General features: G+C 41.3%; 1 protein-coding gene across 2 annotated transcripts in view; it reads right to left on the bottom strand.

The window, feature by feature from the left end:
- Positions 1-19,876, bottom strand: part of rspo2 (R-spondin 2) — a 64,841-nt gene that overhangs the window by 34,518 nt on the left and 10,447 nt on the right. For both annotated transcript variants that reach the window (XM_080501409.1, XM_080501410.1), the window contains exon 2: positions 3,411-3,599. In XM_080501409.1, the coding sequence (XP_080357535.1) occupies positions 3,411-3,599 (189 nt within the window). The remainder of the gene's footprint in view (positions 1-3,410; positions 3,600-19,876) is intronic.

Below are 19,876 nucleotides of genomic sequence, written 5' to 3'. Positions count from 1 at the left end.
ATAGGAAACTGGATTAGAAAGCCATGACTGAAGCGGCGATCAGATCAAAGGGGGTCCGACTCTGAGACGTGATACTACGTGACAATACGAGATGTTGCTCTACGAGCACTTTGTACGGAGAGCGATTCAGATTAACTTGCCACATATCAGGATCAGTTAAAGTCAAAACTCACCCACTTTGGGGATACAGCGGTTAGGTTAGCAAGGGTTGAAGTAAAAAAAAAAAAAAAAAAAAAAGGGGAAAAATAGTCTTTATCCCCAGAAAACAACATGTCTTTCTCTTCCAATTTGTCTGAGTTATGAAAATAGGGTGAAATGACTGAGTCTTTAAGACTTTGTCTCTAATGTGGGAAGATTTGACGAACGAGCATGTGTGGGTGTATATGAGCATGCGGAGAGCGAGTGTGTTTTGTTTTGAGGTATCCAATCGATACCAGCAGTACACTGACAGTTTCAATGTCTGAAACAGCAGCAGATAAGACATTTCTCTGCAAAACTGCTATGATCTCATCGCCCTAAATAACAGAGAGACGCTGCAATAACCTCATCTTGACAAAAAGCATTTTAAATCGTGCTTGTTTGCTAAAAGTAAATCATCTGGTATTGAGTGATAGTGGCACTCTTTCAAATGCAAAACAAAGCCATAATTCAGATTCAGTGTAATCGTCCCCATTTGTGTACAAAGAAGTTACTGAATTAATCGTCACTGTTTACCATTATTCGAAGGAAAATATTTTCACTTGTATTTCTGTAATGACTAAGATACTGAGCCCATGTTTTGACTTGCTGATGGATAATTTCCCAGATTGTCATTTTTATTTTATTTTATTTCCAAATTTGGATTTATTTATTGCAACACTGTGGTGTGTTTGATAAATTTTTCCACCAACAAGTCCAACTCCATGGTATCACAGTACTTTCTTTTCTCGTGAGACTCAGCACTCCAGCCAATTACGGGCGATTACAACCTATGAAACTATACCACTCCCAGCAGATCGAGCTCATGTAACCAAGGTTGAAACCCTCATTTAAATACTCCTGTTTGTGTGTGATGTCACTCACGCTACTTTTGTGAATATGCAATTTAGCAATCGGCTTAGTAAATTGGCCACTAACTGTTTTGTCTGGAGGTGGACTAAAAGCATTTAGTTGAAGTTTGTTGCCTAAAGCGTAGTGATAATCACGACCCTCTCATATGACCGGTCGGGTCTTTTTTAAATAACGTACCCACACTCCAACCACAAGTTGTTGTTTTTTTGTTGTTGTTGTTGTTATATTTGTATCTAGCAGTACCATGGCAGTGTTTTTGTTCTCAGAAGTAAATGGTGTGAGAGTAGATACAGTTTATGACATTTCCAAGTTCTGTAAGTCTTAATGACCTATTTGAAGATGCTACTAAATACTAACCGTCTATCAGGACTAATTGTTTTGATACATTCACGGTATTACTAAAGCATCCTGAAATGTCAATGAAGGTTCATATACAATATACTGCTTATACATGTAAAGTAGTCAGGCTACAGCATGATATTATTACCGAAAGACATATCTCATGTTGTGCTTGGGAGGACTGCATTGCTTGAGTTTAATAAAGAAGGAGCGAGCCATTGAGCTAGGAGTTTATTGAAAGTGTGAGTATTATTAAGAGCAAACAGAATATACTACTAGAAGAAGCATTGCATTGGGCATTAGATTGTATTTACTTTATGAAGCTTTGTTCCAAATGCTGGTATTACATTAATATGCAGTCTCAATAACCTAGAAATAGAATTTTTTGAATATTAGGCCTATCCAGAGTATAGAGCATTTTCCTCAACTGATCAGTCACCAGACTGACCTGCACAGAGGCGACTGATCAGCTAATGTGTAAAAACAAAGCTAAGAAGACATACAGAGAGGCCCAATTGTCCTAATCAGAGGTATAATGGGAATTTGTAAAATAGCTCCACTCCATTGTGAAGACAAAAACACACAGAGTAATACTATCGTAAATAACCTGCAAAGCACTGCTTTAGAGAAATGAAAACTACTAATCAATTATCTTTGATGAAAAACAGGCCATATTCAGATTTTTCTGAATGATTTTTGAACATTGATCTTGTGTTTTTCTACAAACAACAACTACTGTTGAAGCTTTTTCATTTCCATAATCAAAAAGAGCCAGGGGATTGGATTTGCATCTCCGTCTGCAGTGACTGTGTGAACAGAACATAGGTCCTTTTCTCTTCTTGCGGTTGGTGTATGTTCATATGATTGGGTCCGAACACCCTCCTCTGGGACTTCATTTTAGTGCGTCTGTCAGGAGCTTGGCTTGGAGAACCGAACGGGTTCAAGTTCCTCTCTGTTTTTATATGAAACACTCAGCCAACACCTCAGGCTCCATGTAAACCCATAAAAACCCACATTCGCATATTCAATGTTAAAATAAGGTGAGGCGATCAGGGTACTACATAGGAAGGAAAAAGAGGAAACATTGCAGTAATTATATTTAAATGTGATCTTTTTTCATAATCAGAACTATATGATTATCTATCACTATTATATGGTTATAAGTAGCTCTAAACATGCGCCTGGCCAAAGGTCATCTTGAGTTTGAAGAAACATGAGTAAGAACAAAGGGACTCTTTGCATCATTGATCCCTCCCCTCTTGATTACAATGACGATTATCTTAAAAAGTTGAAGCTGCTTTCAATGTTGACTTTCTCTTAATCAAACTTCTATCAACGTGCAGTTCTTACTGGAGGATCTGGACAATTCAGTTGGAGCTGGCTCTCTGTTCAAAGGCAACAACAAAAAAATAAATTTGCTTCAGCTGCCAAAAAATTACACTGTCTGGTGAAAGTCTCAATCCACAAGGCCCTGCACACAGCCGATTGTCTCCAATATATAATCATCTTTGTAGCAGATATTGAATGACATCTCCAAAAGGAGTTTTTTTTTTGTTTTTTTTAACTGCCGCTAATGTGACGTCGGAGCAGTTTGTTTGCGCCGCCGCCGCATCTTGGTTGCATTTGCACCTGGATTTCATGCCTTCAGACATCCTCATGACTACAGGATGTTTGGTAATGCAGGTGTAAAAGGGAGTGTTAAAGAGAAATGAAAACCAGCGCACATCCTATGGCCACGGTTCATCGTTTAAATCCCGAGGGACGACGCTGCGAAGACGAGGCCTCGCTACACACATCCACCTGTGTGAATAGATGAGGCGTTCAAATCGCGAGGTATGTGTGTCTCCTCTGGATAACTGACGATAAATCATGTGCTGTGGGAACATGGGAAGTCAAAGACGCATGAGGGTGTGTGTGTGTGTGTGTGTGTGTGTGTGTGTGTGTGTCGGGAGAAAAAAAAACCACGGTGGTGGGGGAGTTTGAGCAGTAAAGGTGGAGTAGTGGGGGGTAGGAGGACTCACTGGAGCACATGTTGAGATCGGGGCTGCGCATGCCGTAGTATCCGGCCGGACAGTCGTGAAGACACTCCCCGTACTGCCTCATCCTCTCCCGCCGCAGGAACAGGAAGAGCTTGGGCTGGCAGTTTACACAGCCATTATCTCTGGAGCACACCGAGCAGCCTTTACAGATGGGGTACGCCCCATAGCTAGCTGCAGGATAAACACAAGAGGAGAGGAAATGGTGATCAGTCAGATGCATGAAACACAAGTGTCAGCATAGATCTGTCGGTGAGGTTGCAGGATGACTTCAGCCAGTTATACTTCGGTTTTTAAAATCTGTCTTTGAATTTCTAACCTCTAATGAATGTGTTGTTAAAAAGCTGAGTGCAGGTTACTATGTTGAGAGTACAGAGTTGTGGCTTGGGCATGTGACAACTTTAAGTTGCACAAATATACATGTAACGGCTGATTTAGTAACTAGATACATTGGGCATTAAGTCAGACAGGTAATCCATTATCCATTATCCATTTATATTTTCCTTCATGAATATGGAGTATCGGGAGTGTATTCCAGATCATGAAAAGTTCTGGGAGGAGTTTCTATTGACATTCAGTCAAAATCTGCGTTAACTTACTCAAAATGAATGGTGTTACTGTGCTAAAAGGCATTTACTCAGTTACTTTAATTTAACATTATTCCTGTGCTCTACTCATTTTTAAGTGTTTCAATTGTTTGTGAATCTCAACTATTTTTTTTGTTCTTCCCACAGCTCTGAGTTGAGACATAATAACACCTCTAGTATTATGTTTCCCCCCCTCAAATTCAGATTAATTGGGCTGTACCACTATGATTGATAACTTAACCAACACATTCAAATCAATCAAGCAATCAATCAATCAATCAACTTTGTTCATAGAGCACTTTTTATACACTCAATGTAATGCAAAGTGCTTAACATGATATAAAAACAGTTCAAAGACAGAATACATATAAAGAAGCAAATACACACACACACACACACACCCTTTTGCAGACATGCCTGGTGGTATGAAATCAATGGCATCTCATTTATTGTGTGCTTGTTTTCTTGTGTACTCATTGGTGAATGCAGGTTAGGGTTTACGATGCAATTTCCAGCAGATCATTCCGTTAAGGCACACTAAATTTTAATTTGAAAGTTCTTCGTGTCATGTATGGTGTTTTTTTGACCATTTGCAAAAATCAATGAGGTCCTAAGTGTAGCGCTACAGGTTTTATTAAAGTGTCCTCAAAGATGAGCTGGAACAAGTAGCTGCTGTTGTCAAGTGTTGTTAAAAACTGTTTTTACTGACAAGTTTGAGCATAAATCCACTCCATAAGAAAAAACAAAACAAAGCAAAAAAACAAAAACATTCATTACCTGTTATTGACTCTCAACCAAGCATCAAATGTTTCTGCTGGCAGGTTTTTTGCTTATATAACCTGAAGCATTTATAAACTTGTTGTTAGCCAATAGTTGACCATTTGTTAAGGTATGTAGCTGTTAATATTAATGGCCGTCTGAAAAAGCACTCCTGGTGAAACCGGGCCTTTCCTGAAAGACAGTCCATGAGTTTTCCGCTACGCCAGACAAAATGCTATGAGGACACGAGACCCTATTAATCACTGGAATGGATGATTATTGTCAATGCCTCCTTATGAATGTAGCATTGTTTAAGTCTGGGGTTGGCGCAGCTGTTAGCTTTTGCTACAGCGGCATTGGAAGACGCGTCTACAATGGTGGCTCAGACGGCTGTTTATTCTGTACGAGAACCAGGTATTTTCCTTCTGATCGGTGTGCCATTACTCTTCTGTGGATGCCCCAAAATTCACCCAATGACAAGGACAAAGCTAAAGGCTGGACTGCGGGAGGGCTGACCAGTAGAATACAATCCAAGTACAAGAATGAAACCAAAACAGACATAATAGATATATCAGTAGGATATTCTTTAATTCATCCTAAATATGTCCAATTCTCCAATTTGTCATTCATGCAATTCCTGGTTCCCCTCTCGCCATTCAAACACTGATTGGTTATGAATGTGAATATTACATTAATTCTGGTCAGAGCTGGCCTCCTAAACGATTGTGTTGAGACAGCCGATGAAAGCCCCCAAAAACCACAGTGACTCTGGCCTCGGCTCCAGTTGCCTGAGGAAAACAAAGGAGCCAGTAACAAGACAGTCTGTTCCACAATAAGTGACTTTCAATGTAAACTCCTTAGCGTCCCGTTTACAGGAAAATGTCCTTGGGCGAATCCAAATGCGAGACACTTCAGTTGATCTTAGCCAAGTCTTAAATATCATAAGCAGCGACCGGGTAACAACGGCGCTCGTACTGAACGACCTACCACAACACTTAGTAAAACACTGTGCGGCAAGATGTACAAAGCCTGAGAGACAGAGCAGAGCATGCCTGCGTTACTGGCCATAGATCTGTGTATTAGATTTCTCTGAACAGATTCACCCAGACAAAAGTGAGCGCTAAGTGGGTCCCGTGCAAGCATCGGTTTGTAATCATGTGAAAATCAGTCAGCGGATGTCAGTGGCTGCCTTGGACTCATCTTTTTTTTTTTGTTTTCTTTTGTTGGAGCATTGGGAGAGAACGTATTCAGAGAGGTGCGTCGCCTCTGCCAAACTGAATTCATTCTCCTGAAGCTGGGGTGGATGGAAGTAAGATTAAGTGCTAATCAGAATGTGTCTCTGCTGGTCTTTCGGGATGAGGTTTAGAGCGACACCCCATCGATCAGAGCTGCGCCGGGACGTGCGCTCCAAGCCTATTCATCACGCACACTAGTGATGGTTGATCTCCAGTCGGTGCTTACTCGGTAAGATATAGAGAAGGAACGAAAACCCCAAATTATAACTAGTTTCAGCTCTTCCGATTCTCAGATGGAAAATTGCATCTTGTGCTGAACTGTTAATCCGAGGAATTATAAGCTCGTATTTCAGTTGGACAATGCAGGTTGTTCTCGGTTTGTGTAAAATGATTGTATAGGGGTTAGCACTCTCACCTCACAGTGAGAATGCTTGTTTCAGGGAATTTCTGTGCAGGGTTTGCATGTTCTGCCTGGCAATGTGTTTTCACTTAGTATTAGAAGTCAGCAGGAAGGAAGATGGATAGATGCCTCATGCAATGGTATGGCTGTATGAATCACTGAAACAGACATAGCTTCTCACAAATGGCAACAGTTGCCAAATTGCCAAGAGCTGAAAAAGTGCTAATAGTTCTATGAGCGACTTTATTGTATTTTATCTGTCCTACCTGACACAGATCTATTCTTTAGTCTGGAGTAATTTCCATGAATACACAGGTGCTGAAATATCACATATAAGAACTATAAGGGTCAATTCTGTAAAAAACTCAAGTGACAAACACACTTTATCTATTTTGGAACCCATACTTGAAATTTACACAAACTTTTCTCAGGTATTTTCCTGATGGTGGGTTGTAGTTTACTCTATGCCGCAGAGGAAGAAGTAAAATAGCAAGCATGTATTAAAATCTTGATAGGCTGTCACAATTTTACATTTTTACATGCATGCAAGTAAAAGTCCCTATGTTAAATAAAACAAAACAAGAAAAGAGACCCAAATCATAGTAATTGTCAGCTTTATTTTTAAAGAAAATTGTTGCAGCTGTAATATAAGTTTGTCTACTTCCCATCAGGTAACGCCACAGTCCTATTTTCTCACATATATCTCAGATTTCATTCTGTCAATCCTTCCATTCTGTAAAACTAAACTGCAACATTAAACCGAACCTCAATACTCAACCATATATTTCTGTAGAATACACAGTCTGGCTGTGTTTACAGCAAACTGACATTCACATTAACTTGGTCAAATTTACTCCCGCCGCCCACGCCAAAACTTGAACACAACACTGACAGAAATCGAAAGCCAACTTGGCAAAAGTGACGAACTACGAGGCTGGGAAGCGTATTTCCTCAGCCCACTTTGAGAAGACTCAGCTCTGAAACTATTAATGGCGTGCTAACGACAGTATCCTAACAAGAAGGCAAGAAAAACACCATCGAGGCCTGTGGTTGTCTTAGATCACTGGTCAGTCAATCAGCAGGCAAATTAGAGTCACTGAAAAGGCTCTTTAAGATCGTGGCTCGAAGATCCCACTCACTCTTTGTTGTCAAACCTTTGTTTTGCTGGTTGCTAATCTCGCAATGTACACTGATTGAGGATAATATAACCGCACGCCATTGAACGCAGCACATCCCACATCCTGGAATTACAAGCACACGGGGGGAAAGAGAAGAGAAAAGGAGGCTGTGTATGGTGAAGAGAGACTCTTTTGGTGCTGATCTTGGGAGATTAGCTTGTGTGTCTATGGAAAGGTTTGGAGGTTCAGGCCACAGGTATGTCAGGAAAGAGGCCACAATTCACAACGTCTAGAGCGGCGCTGTCCAACTCACGTCCCACACTACCAGCATAATGGCCAACGCGCTTTACATCAATCTGTCGACTGCCAGCAGGTCTCAGCCATTCTTAACGAAAACACTCATTTATATGAATCTGAATATATTTTTTTCAGAGCAAGAAAGCGAGGAGGATGAATTGAAGCCTATATATCGCTGCATCTTAACCTGATTTGGCAGGAACATAAAACTGTATGTTTAGTACGTCGGGGAATGTGTTCCCAGTTATGGATGTGGTCTTTGTTTTTGCATACTGTGTCTCAGACTGCAGGTCCACTCCAAGCCAGTCTATCTGAACGCCGTGTGTTTTGACACATGTTTAATGGCTCTCTACGCCTTCTTTTTCCCCCCACAAATCATGTCATGCCTCGGCTCTTCTAGCGTTTCTTCCGTCAATCACGGTAAAACCGAGGTGACCCAGACATATAGCAAAAAAAAAACACACAGAGAGTAACCATTGTAAAATTATGGATACCAGGCTTGACATGCATGTATTTCCAGACTGAAAATTATTCGAGGTGCCACTCTTAGTGTGTGATGAACTGATGTCGTAGTATAGTTTCAACCACAGGGCACATATTACGTAAAACAAAACAAATCCACAGTTCCCACTTCTGATAGCCGAGCGAAAATCCTTCTGGGTTTTGAGTATTAGATTTACAAAAGCCAGAGTCCTTCTGAACATGACTGAGGAAAACCTCCAAAAGGAGATTTTAATCCAAAGACTTAATAGGAGCCTCAGTGTGTCATGTCTACAAGACAGAGAGCTGGTAAAGAGCTGCTTCACTTCAACAGGAACCACATGAAGGATCCTTCACATATCCTCTTCCTCAGCAATATGCTGCCACAGCTGGTGACACCAAACAGAAAAGCACACTGTATTCATTAGCGTTTATGTAGGAAAATCTACATAAACTGTAAGTTTGAAAGAGGAATTTGGTATTTTAATGAGATGAAAGTGTCTCTGTATTTGTTGATAATGCTGAAGAGTTAGTGGCTTACAGTGGCTTAGTTTAGGTTAACCTAACTACAAAGACACTGAGTCCAGATTTTTTTTATTGTTTTAGCTCAGTGGTAGTATTTTGATAAGCTACTTGGTGAACGTACCAATACAACAATGGGGGGAGGGGGGGGGATCCCTATTTGCACATTTTTCAGGAGAAAATGGATAAACTTTCACTGTGTTTAAAAACTACACAGCTCCATTTCCAAGTAGACAGAAGAAAATGCAACATTTCTAAAATGCCAGCTACTAGATGGACAATAACAACAATGGTGGCCTCTAAAGTCTCATGACTCCCAGCCCGTATTCTCCTGAGACTTGGTGGTTTTATAGCTGAGAGTCAAATGGAGTAGCAAACCAACCTTACTGTCCATACGAATGTTCATGCACTAGCCATTGTTGATATTTATTTATAGCAAATTGGTCTCTGCATGCATGTGTGTAGTTTCAATTACAAAAACAAATAACACCCACTAGTGGCACGACATGCAAACTACATTGCTTTTGACATTTCTACCAATTCCATAAACGTTTTCAAAACATTTCCATGGAAACATGAAACTTTTCTGATAGGAAAATACAAACACTATGTGTTTTCATTTGAAACTCGATCTCGGTTACGAGTAAAAGTAGGCTCCCTAGTAACCGTATAATAAAACATATTTTATTCAATGGATGCATGTTAGCTAGTTTTCTAAAATACAGAGGTGCCCAAACTACAACCTAATCATGGTGCATGCAGACAATCCTAAAACCTGGCTCAAAAATGAAAACTGCACTTGACTTTGTTGCACTATTGAGTTTTAGCACCATGCAGAATAATGGTGCTCTGCAATAAAATGGGGCTAATTGGAAAACGTTGTCGGTGTTGGTGACCAAAAATGGCAAAACCAAGGTGATGCAAGATTGCGGAGCTGTTAACAACTTGTAGCCACATGACGTCTCTTGACTGAATACTGCTTTTAAAAGAAGTAGTATAATGTGTTTCACAATTTCATATTATTTCAAAGCTTTACTTATGAAAATAAATGTCACTTCTCACCCCTGGTATCGATTAAATGTGTCGATGTGTGGATTTTAAAGGTGGTAATAGGCAAAATGTGTTAACTTTGGACAGACTCATGCACTTCAATTCTGTGCCAAAGTAAGCAAACTTGATCCAAGCCCCAACTCCATATTTATAGCTGTATAGTAATCTTATCTACTTCTTCATAAGAGGGGTGTTGAGAAAGGGGTGACACAACCGTGGTGTCTAAAGTGACCTGGACACATAAGAATATGCTTAAACCAACCGTGGTGTAGTTCATCCCTTTGCTGAATACAGATACAATTAGTTGCTCATTAATTTTAAAATATAGCCAAGACAAATAGAATGGCATATTGGGCAGGTTTGACTCCAGTAAAGTTTCTTGTGACAAGACAGCCCAGTTCCAGTGGTGCGCGAGGACCTGGCCTCATACCATTGCTTGGCAGAGCATGTGAAGTTCTATATAAAATTCCCAAATCATGCAGAACAATTATTACCCAGATGAAAAAAAAACCCAACAAAAATGGCATCCCTGGAAATGTTCTTCCTTCATTCATATGAGAATGTCACAGGAACACGATAAGGAATGGCAGCATGTTTGAAGTGCTGCAGCTTCAGTTGTACCACAATGTCCTCGCTGGGAGGTTTACTCTGAGTACAACTCACAAATAATTAGGCCACAGCGAGATCAGGCAGAAACTCAAGCTCTGTCTCAGGTAGGATTTTATGAGCCCAAAGGCAGTGTGACAGACTGCTCTCGGTGTTGCCAAAACCAGCCACATACACATGAGCTTCCACCCACGACTGGCTAACTTCCTGCCGTCCACTCACCTACCGTTACCCATGAGATCCTTCACTTTGACCCATTCCAACTCTCTGCAATCTGAAACCCTAACAAGGCAAATTGCACATAATTTTTGTGTTTCTTTTAGAGCCCCGAGCCAAATGTTGAGAACAAGAGGGCAATCTTGTGCGCAGGGTGTATTGATGTGGGTCTTTTTGCGGGTCGACTTTGATAGAAACGCAGAAAACCGAGACTCGCTAATCATTTTCAGGCCTTTATATTTGACAAATTTCCCGGTAATGCTTACCAAAATAGATAAAACAGAGATGGACAATACAGAGTAGACTTTGTATGATTTCTACTGTTTTATTTTTATCTTACAAGCAGACGTAATAATTTCTGTAGTCTGCCACAGCTGCATAAAAAGACTTTCAACGAGACGGTTTCATGCCTGTTTCCCATCTTTTGGCTGCTCCTTCCAATCAGAGAATTGCTTCAACAAGCAGGGATGATTATTTTCTTTAAAAGCAAACACCACTGTCATCTTTCTGACATTAAAACACTACATTTAAGGGGTTACTGACTTTTTAGGCCCCTGTCACTCATTGTTAAATTTCACGCTCAAAAAGTGAATTAGGAGCTGATGACGTCGGGCACCAAGCTACACAACGGGGACTCATTGGGATGCTGTTTTGATTGGACCCTTGTCCAACCCGATGTTAAACCAACAGCGGCAGCATCGGATGGCTGCGATTAACTGCGGAGGTGATGTAGAAACACAGCAGACTTGTGTCAATATCATAACGTGGCAGCAAATTCCAAAACGCAGCAAATAGAAAGAAGAGAGGAGCTTATATTAAAACACAACTGTTCCTATTCTAACAGTTCACCGCCATTTCTCCGAGGGCCCCTGGTATGTAAATCTAATAACGCAGGCTGTGAATGTGACTATCCAGCGGCTATGCTGTCCATTGTTTGGAAAAAGGCTTTTACAGTACGGTACCCACCAGAAATGTTAGGCGTCATCAAGTAACACAACAAAAAAGTAATTCACTCGATCTATATTGTCCATAAATGTTGTACGGTGAAGAGAAAACCTCAGGTTGTGGAGCAGCTGCAGGTCAGGAAGGCTTGTGCTCTCATGTGGAAAGCATCACACTCACCAGCAGAATTATACGCTTTCCTCGTGGCACTGAGACAATTATTGTTTATTGTCCACCTCACTTGTTCCCCTCAAATGATGGTATAAGCTTACCGCTGCTCCACTTAAGAGGAAGAAGAGAAAGCTTGAAGAGAGAAGGAGAGAGAGGGGGCAGATACAGGACAGCACCGCACTGCAGCCTCCGGCCTAATGGAAGAAGCAAAACAGCCGTCTTCTGGATCTCCTCAAACCACCGAACCAGCCGGGCTAAAGCTGCGAGTGTCGCTCGTCACACCCAAAGTTCGCCAGCCACTGTCCCGTCTCAAATGTACACAGCATCAAACCAGCTGTGACTTTATTTGTCGTAGACCTGGAAGTCGCATTCGGCTTTCAAGTATTACAGAGAAAAAGCAGAAAGGGTAAGAGAGGGGGTTGCATTGTGTCTGTGTGCTGAAGGCACCTTTCTCCGCCAATTCAGCAGAAAATGTGTTGGGCTTGTCTACAGCTTTTTTCCAGCTGGAAATAGTCAGTTTGAAAGATCTATGTTGTTGTTTGTTTTGTTTTTTTTTTGTTTTTTTAATCCTCCCAGAGTTTAAGACTTTAACAGATCTTACTGTAAGCACATGTTTATGATTTAGGACAGTCCTGCTTCTGCACCAAGAGACCGAGCAAACACATTTGCTGTCAGACGTCTGAGTTCAGCCAAAGTGATACACAGGACAAGCCGGGCCTGGTGGGTCTGAGCACTCGCTTGAAAGGGCGGCAGTTATTGTAGCGATGAATGAATGGGTAAAACAGGCAGCGACTTTTCAAACGGGCAACTGGAAAATGGCAACACCAAAGCAACCCTTTTTTAGTGCACAATAAAACGAGTTGAGCTAATTTCATTTGGTGTGACTCAACAGGTTGCACCGAGCCGCCATGCAGGTGACAAAAACTAGACCTGAGGCTTTGCATGATCACGGAGCTCTCGTATAAAGTAAATGTCATTCATGCAATAAATTGAAATTTTAGCATTTTCGGAAATACGCTCATCGATTTTTATTTTATTTTTTTCCCCTTCTTTTTGAAGCTCAATGAGGAGATTGGGACAACTTTCACACTATTGAGCTCAATAAGTAAAGTGGCAATAAGATTTTGGAAAGCTTCTGCCAAGTGAGTGGGTGGGGTTTAGATGGAATAGAGGGAACTGTAAGGCAGCCAGCCACCAGGAGGCGACTTCATTCTGTGTAGCTTAGACCCGTTAATTTACCTGTATCATATTCTGAAGCCACTGGCTGGCGTACACATCTATTCTGACTAACATACAACAGTGTTTGCAATCTTTACAACCGCAAAGCCTCTTCCTGTGATCTCTGGCACCATTCCCAGTTTAAAAACCACTGATCTAAGCACTCCAGTAATGTTTTTCTGTCATTACAATTAGAATAATAATGTTGTTTGCTCACATTGTGTATGCATGAAAATATGTATGCATTTGTATGTATTGTGTATGCATTGTGAAAGAAAGGGATCAACCACATTTTAAATAACGTCTCCAAATTTAAGGCCAGTGTCAAATGACATGGATTTCTTAAAGAATCACGTAAAGATGTAACCCTAGCCCTACAAAAACAACCAACAGCACCCACTCGTGGTCCAACATAAAAACTACTTTGCTGTTTCGGTGTCGATGGACATATTTTTGGCACTTTTCAGAAACAAAAAGGCAGAAATGTTGCGTTTTCACAAGAAACGTCATGTAAATGATACCTTAATGGCACTTCTCAGTTTCATATTGATAATTTGATAATTGTGATGCAAAGCTGAGACATAAGACTGCTAGTGTTGGGTAAAAATGATAAGCTAATCCAACAGAATAATTTATTGCAAGTGATCATCTAAAGAAGTCTTTGAATCCTTAATTGAACTGTTTCAAAGAGCAGTTCACATAGAACAATAGGATTTAACAAAACAGGTTTTAACCATAAAAAATGTGAGTAATGGTGCAACTGCATGAGAAACAAAAAGCTATTATTCTTTTAAAATAGCAATGTCATCTCTTGACACCTTTCATTTTTATTGCCAAAGCAACATTTTAAAGCCATTCCAACACACGCGGAACATCAACCTGTGAAAGATAGAGATAACCGTGTTTCTTCCCGTGCAGCTGGTCAGATGGAGACATCGACAAGAGTCGGGGTTGATCTGGAAACACTCTCTGCACCTTTTGCCCATCTGTCCAGCTGATGTCAGCACGGCATGCAGGTTGCCCCTCAGGTCAATACAGAGTAATTCATCGAATTGCACCCTTGCACTCTTCCAAAGCCTTTACTTCCTTATTAATATCTTTACAATGGAATATGGCTTAAGACTGATGTCCCGGTTCGAACCCGACATCTGGATGCATTGATGTCGGAGAGGCCTCGTGATTCCTTTTTGGAAAGTTCATGGTAAAATGTGACCTCGCTCACCTGATCCCACAGCGTTGTGCTGCAGAGTTTAAACCCCGCTGCAACGCCGATGGACACTCAAACCAGTGATCCATAGTCGCCACGTCACTGTCATGGAAAGCTCTGGAGTCATCCACGAAGGGGGAAAAAAAAAAGAAAAAAGATTGACCTTGATGTGGTGGTCAAGTGACAGCATCGCCTCTTCATTGTGGGTTGTGGTCCCATAAAATATTTTACAGTTTGTCCAACCCTCGAAAACAACAGGATATCTGTCCACAGTCAGTGTCAAGATTATTAAAACACTGCAGTGAAACAATGCAAACCTCTAATCTGATTCAACTTCAGTTCCAGTGGGGGGAAAAAACATAAAAAGAGGTTTGACACATCAAAAATTAGCTGTCAGGGATAATACTTTTCTGAGTGGGTTTTATTTTTGGTGGATGTATATTTACAGCACGGCTTTAAAGTGGTTTCAACCAAGAATAGTGCAATTTGCACCACTTGTGTTCATGGAACATATTTCAGGTCTTCCTTGACGCAGAAACCAAAGGACGTGTCTTCTATTTGCATTGGCCTTTTAAAGGAAAATCAAAGTGGCAGCTCCCACTGAGTGTCACAGTTCATCACTCAGCATCTGCCTCTCGTTCTCTTGACGGCGATACCCCCTTTATACGCCACGGTGGGTGAAAGCAGGTGCAGAGGGACTTTATGACGCCGAGCACCGTGGGGCTTTATCGATGACTCACGAAGATTGACTTTATCACCCTCTGGAAAGGCACCAGAGGACGAGCATGTGGTTCTTGTTTCTTTCCAGCTCTTCTTGTTCTTCGCCATTTTTATTCACTCCTCCTTCCAGAGGAAGTACGAGCTTGATGTGAAACGGGCCTGTAATTTCAAGTAATTTCCACCGCATTGATAGTGTTGCGCCACAGATGTATGATCTATGATCTGTATCGGCAAAGATGGAACATTTATGGCCCTGCTGGTTAAAAAAAATATAGGATGAAAATTTGCTCAGATGATGGATTGTGAAACTTTGCAGTATTTCTGAAGACAGAATAAAATTAATTACATCTCTCGTTGCTTATTTGAGCCAAGAACTCTTTGGCCTTTAGTTACAAAATTATATGGATGGCAATAAATACTTTTATAGCTTTCATTTCGCTAAGTCCAGGAGGTGGTGCATGTCACTTTTGGGGCTGATTAATGGTCCAACAGGTGCAAAATGAAAGATAGACAGTATTTGAGGAACCGAGCATAGAAATCCAGGATTCAAACATGTCCACAATGAAACAACAGGTGTTGTTTATGTTCTAAACATTGATGCAATAGCAATAAGATGATAAATGATCTGAGACAGATACGGCTGCAAAAATGAGGGGCTCTCAGTGAAAATTATGACAGGAAAACCAATAAATTAAGAAAGAGGTTCAGACGATTTCCCATATAAATGCAGTACAAACTGTAGATGAAAAACAAGCGGCGCATGGTAAGAAATGAGCCATAAGAAGAAGTGCGGCTGTTTCGAATTTGAATATTTCAATATTTACACTCCTTCAAATTCACTCAAGCTGTGGGAGAAATGTGTTGTCGAAGGAAAAAACGGCTAAGAGGAAAGGGGTGGGCGGAGGAAGAAAAAAAAAGGTGGCGTGGCTCTGATTAGCCCACATGTTGGTAATTTATCACACATAAACCTCACACCTAATTTTCACACCTGTAGCTCAATGTGAGGCGAGACTAGTAATTCATTCACTCTCTCTCTCTCTCTCACACACACACACACAAACTCATATATATACACACACACATGTGCTGCTAACTGGGAATCCGATGTGGGTTTTTTTCTTGTCTTGCCATATGAAGGGATTGAAGACATCGCAGAGGAGGAGGAATAGGAGGAGACGGCTGGCATGCCTGCCATATTTGCACCCCATGCGGCACCGCAGCGTCTCTCCCGCCCTAACCCGGGTTTGCCCCGATCGCCCGGATTGTCATCACTTGACCAAACTTATCCCCACTTCCAGCTCACACATCTGAAAAGCAAGAGGAGTTGGATGTGGGGGTTTTTTTCCCACTTGCCAAAGAGCACAGCATATCTGAAAATCCAGATGGGGTAGATAGTCATCTTTTCGCTGAGGTGTCACGCAAAAGCAGATTGTAAACTCTGCAACACGAAACAATGTTTTGTTTCTGCTTATCCCCAACGACAACACTGGGGAAAAGACAGCAAATCTTCTACATAGACAAAGCTGGATGGATCGTTGAAGTGAAAACGAAGAAACGAAAACAGTGAGAAATGTCACTCACTAAAAGACCTGAAGCGCCATGAACTTGCTCGCCTTCGAGACTGGATGCAACAGTTGTGTGTGCTTTTTTCCCCCCTTTCAAAGTGCGCATGTGATTTTGTCGTTCCCCACGTGCTTTTCATCGGTCACGGGTGTAGAAAACGATGGCATCGTCCAAAACGTGCTCGTGTCCCATCCAGCTTTGGAAAAGAGAACCGCTGCAGGTCGTTCCAGGATTTTTACTTCACATCACCTCATTCAGCTGCCGTATATATATTTAGCCCACACTCACATTGTTAGTAGCAGTATTTAGATGGGTTAAAATGTTGATTGTGAGAGCTGCGGAATCACCCAAGTGTCAAGAGTGTTGCTCTCATTATGCATTACGTTCAAATATTTCTTAAACCACTATCACTGCTGGATAATTCTGTATTTATTGAGCAGGATTTATAATATAAGCCTCTGATAATGTTGCAACTGATCCTGCTTTATGTATTAAATATTAAATATTTTGCTGTTGTTCCCTTTTTATACAATTCATAACCCATTCGTTTTTATTGGTTTTGTATTGGTGTTAATACTAATCTAAGAGTTTGGGTCAAGAAAAGTGATGCAGAAAAGGGCAGATTAGCACAGAATGAAGTATTGTAAAGATAAATCCACTCTCTCAGGTCACCCATTTACTCATTGAATTTTGAAAGCAAAAGTTTTTCCTACATTTTGTCACTGTGGAAATAAGATTGTTGTTTTTACAGCTTAATGCTAACTGTGCGTACACTTTTTATATAAGCTTTTTTTTTCTTCAATTGAGATAAAATGATCCAGTTTAGACAATAAAGTAATCAGACTGATGTGTGGGGATATAATTCCATCTGATTCAGTCAGTGTATCTATGCCATAATGCCTTGCACTTTTACATCTGTAATACATGCACATGACCTCACACTCTGTTTTGCCTATACATTGGCCAGTATGGATTTGTTCAGTCAATTAAATGAAGTTGTTACTTCTTTGCAGAAAAAACTCTGTCATTTGAGTGGGTGAGGCATCACTTTGTGAATTATATAACAGACACGTATCACTGGGAACGAATCTGATGCTTTTTTTTTTATATGGAGCATGACTGAATCATAACCAGACACCTCCTTCAATCCCATCGTCATTTCAATTTGGTATGGTCAACCTTATTGCATTTACATGATGACATTTTAATTAAATAGGTGTTTAATCTGATTACTTGTGGTCCAAAATAACTACAGCAAGCCATAATCTTATGTACCCAGTGTATTTATGACACAGAGTGACCTAAGGCTCCGAAGAAATTCACAGAAATATAATGAACTGAAATTCTCATCTTTGTTTTGTTGACTCGAGTGAAAGTTGAAAATAGAAAGTGAAAGGAACATGGAGGGAAATGCAGCAGTCAGTAAAAGTGGGTCTGAGGTTGAGGAGATGAGTGAACTCACTTTACACATTACTTTCAACTGCTGCCTGCCAATCGCAGGAACTCAAATGATTCATGTAGTAACGAAAAGATTTAACATTTGCAGCACTCAATGCCTCGCAGACTGGTAAGCTCAGCCTATGCTGACGTTTTCCTTTTTAAAAAAGGGTAGCAAGGTAGCAAGGCAGTTAATTTAGATTTCACCGGAGGGGTATAGAACACAGTATATAATGAAGACCAAACTCAAAAGAAAAACAAAAACTCAATACCTTTTTCTTAAAAAAAACAAAGCCACCGTGCTCTCACACTTCATACCGATCTCCACGTCTGTTGCTGAGTTCTACCTCATTAACCTTTTAACAAGATACAACCTTGCGCCTCCTCGTCACCCGCTGAGGCCAGTGGGGAGATCTGAGGTGATCACCAGGGTCAAAAGTGGAGTGCACCACGGGGGACAGATGGCAAAGACCTGGTCTCGCTTTCAATTCTGGTGCCTGACACTGAAAACCAAAAAAACCTCCTAAACATCAAAGCTTCATTCCTCCTCCCCCCCCCCCTCCAAAAAAAGAAAAGGAAAAAAAAAAAAAAAACTGGGCTGGATCCAATATCGACATCACGTCTTTCACGGGAAAATCCCATAACCTTGCCTGTTTTCTCGCCTCACTGAAGTCTGCTTCTTAGTGTGGAAACGGCAACACCATTATTTGATCTTTTTTTTTTTTTTTTTTTCCTTCAAATGAAGCTGCCAGAAGCCAGTGTGTTGCGAACTTGTCATGATTAACAACTGAAGTGGCGGCGCACACACAAAGACGACTTTAAAGAGAAGTTCATCTGAGGTATTTCGTGGCCCCTGTTTGTTTAGACGTTTCCAGCCGCCTCTTCCTGCAGCAGGTGCCTGGGTTACATCTGGCCACATGTTCTCACACCGCCACAAAGCTGCACCTGAATGGTTGGCACCGCACAGGCCTCTTAACAGGAACCGGCTCGCGGTGGCTCTCAGAGGCCAGGCTCAGCCCTCGGGAGGGCATGTTTCATTTCGACGGTGCCCTTTGAGAGAAACTTGGAATAAACGCTCCCATAAAATACAAGCCATGAGCATAATTCACCAAAATAGGGTGCATACGTAAAGCAAAATGAATAAAATTAATTTCCTTTTAGCACAAGATGTGCTTCTGTGAGGTTGAAACCCGCCAAAATAATAAAGGGAGCCTGTAATGAAAGCGCTACAATGAATATGGGGGGGGGGGGTTCACATCCAAAATCCCTGGGTGGCATGAGGTCGTCGAATGTATCATTACATGGAGGCAGCAGAGGCGGACGCATGGAGACAGTAGCGCTCATGTGCCAACACGCCGCCCTGTTGACAGCAGAGCAGCCAGATCCGGTGGTCGTGTATTGGATGCTGTTACAACAATGCTCCGAGGTGCAGTCGTGCCAACGAACCCACCGTAGGAGAAGTCTCCTCTTGTCAGTAAAAAAATAAATGTCTGAGATGCGATCCCTAACAACCCCTTCAACTTTGGCGCTCTTATTTTCAGAACAACCCCCTCCGGGCGCTCGTATGCGAACACATGCATGTTTAGTCGCTGGTGCTGGCCAGTCCCGTTCCTTGCCACGCCGAGGCCGTGCCATCTCTGAGACCATTGGCCGGTAAACATGTAAACTACACGTGACCCCTGTCTACAGATACCTATTAGTTATGACTCCTGCTGGTGACAGATGTTTACACAGCGAAGGCCGCCGCTCCTGAGACATGGCCCCAGTCCAAATAAAATAATATCCAGTTAAGGAGAAGTCAGCCAAGCTGTAACACAAGTGTATAACTAGAGGGGGAGAAAAAGAGTGAAGGAATCTGAGAAATGTAAATGGGTTTCTTTTTTTTTTTCTTTCTTTCTTTTTTTCTTTTAAAGCTTTATGCTT

The sequence above is a fragment of the Blennius ocellaris genome, assembly GCF_963422515.1.
Source record: "Blennius ocellaris genome assembly, chromosome: 8".
In the NCBI taxonomy this organism is placed as follows: Eukaryota; Metazoa; Chordata; class Actinopteri; order Blenniiformes; family Blenniidae; genus Blennius; species Blennius ocellaris.
Note: the sequence above shows the minus strand (reverse complement) of the source record. Positions and strands in the feature narration are given on the sequence as shown.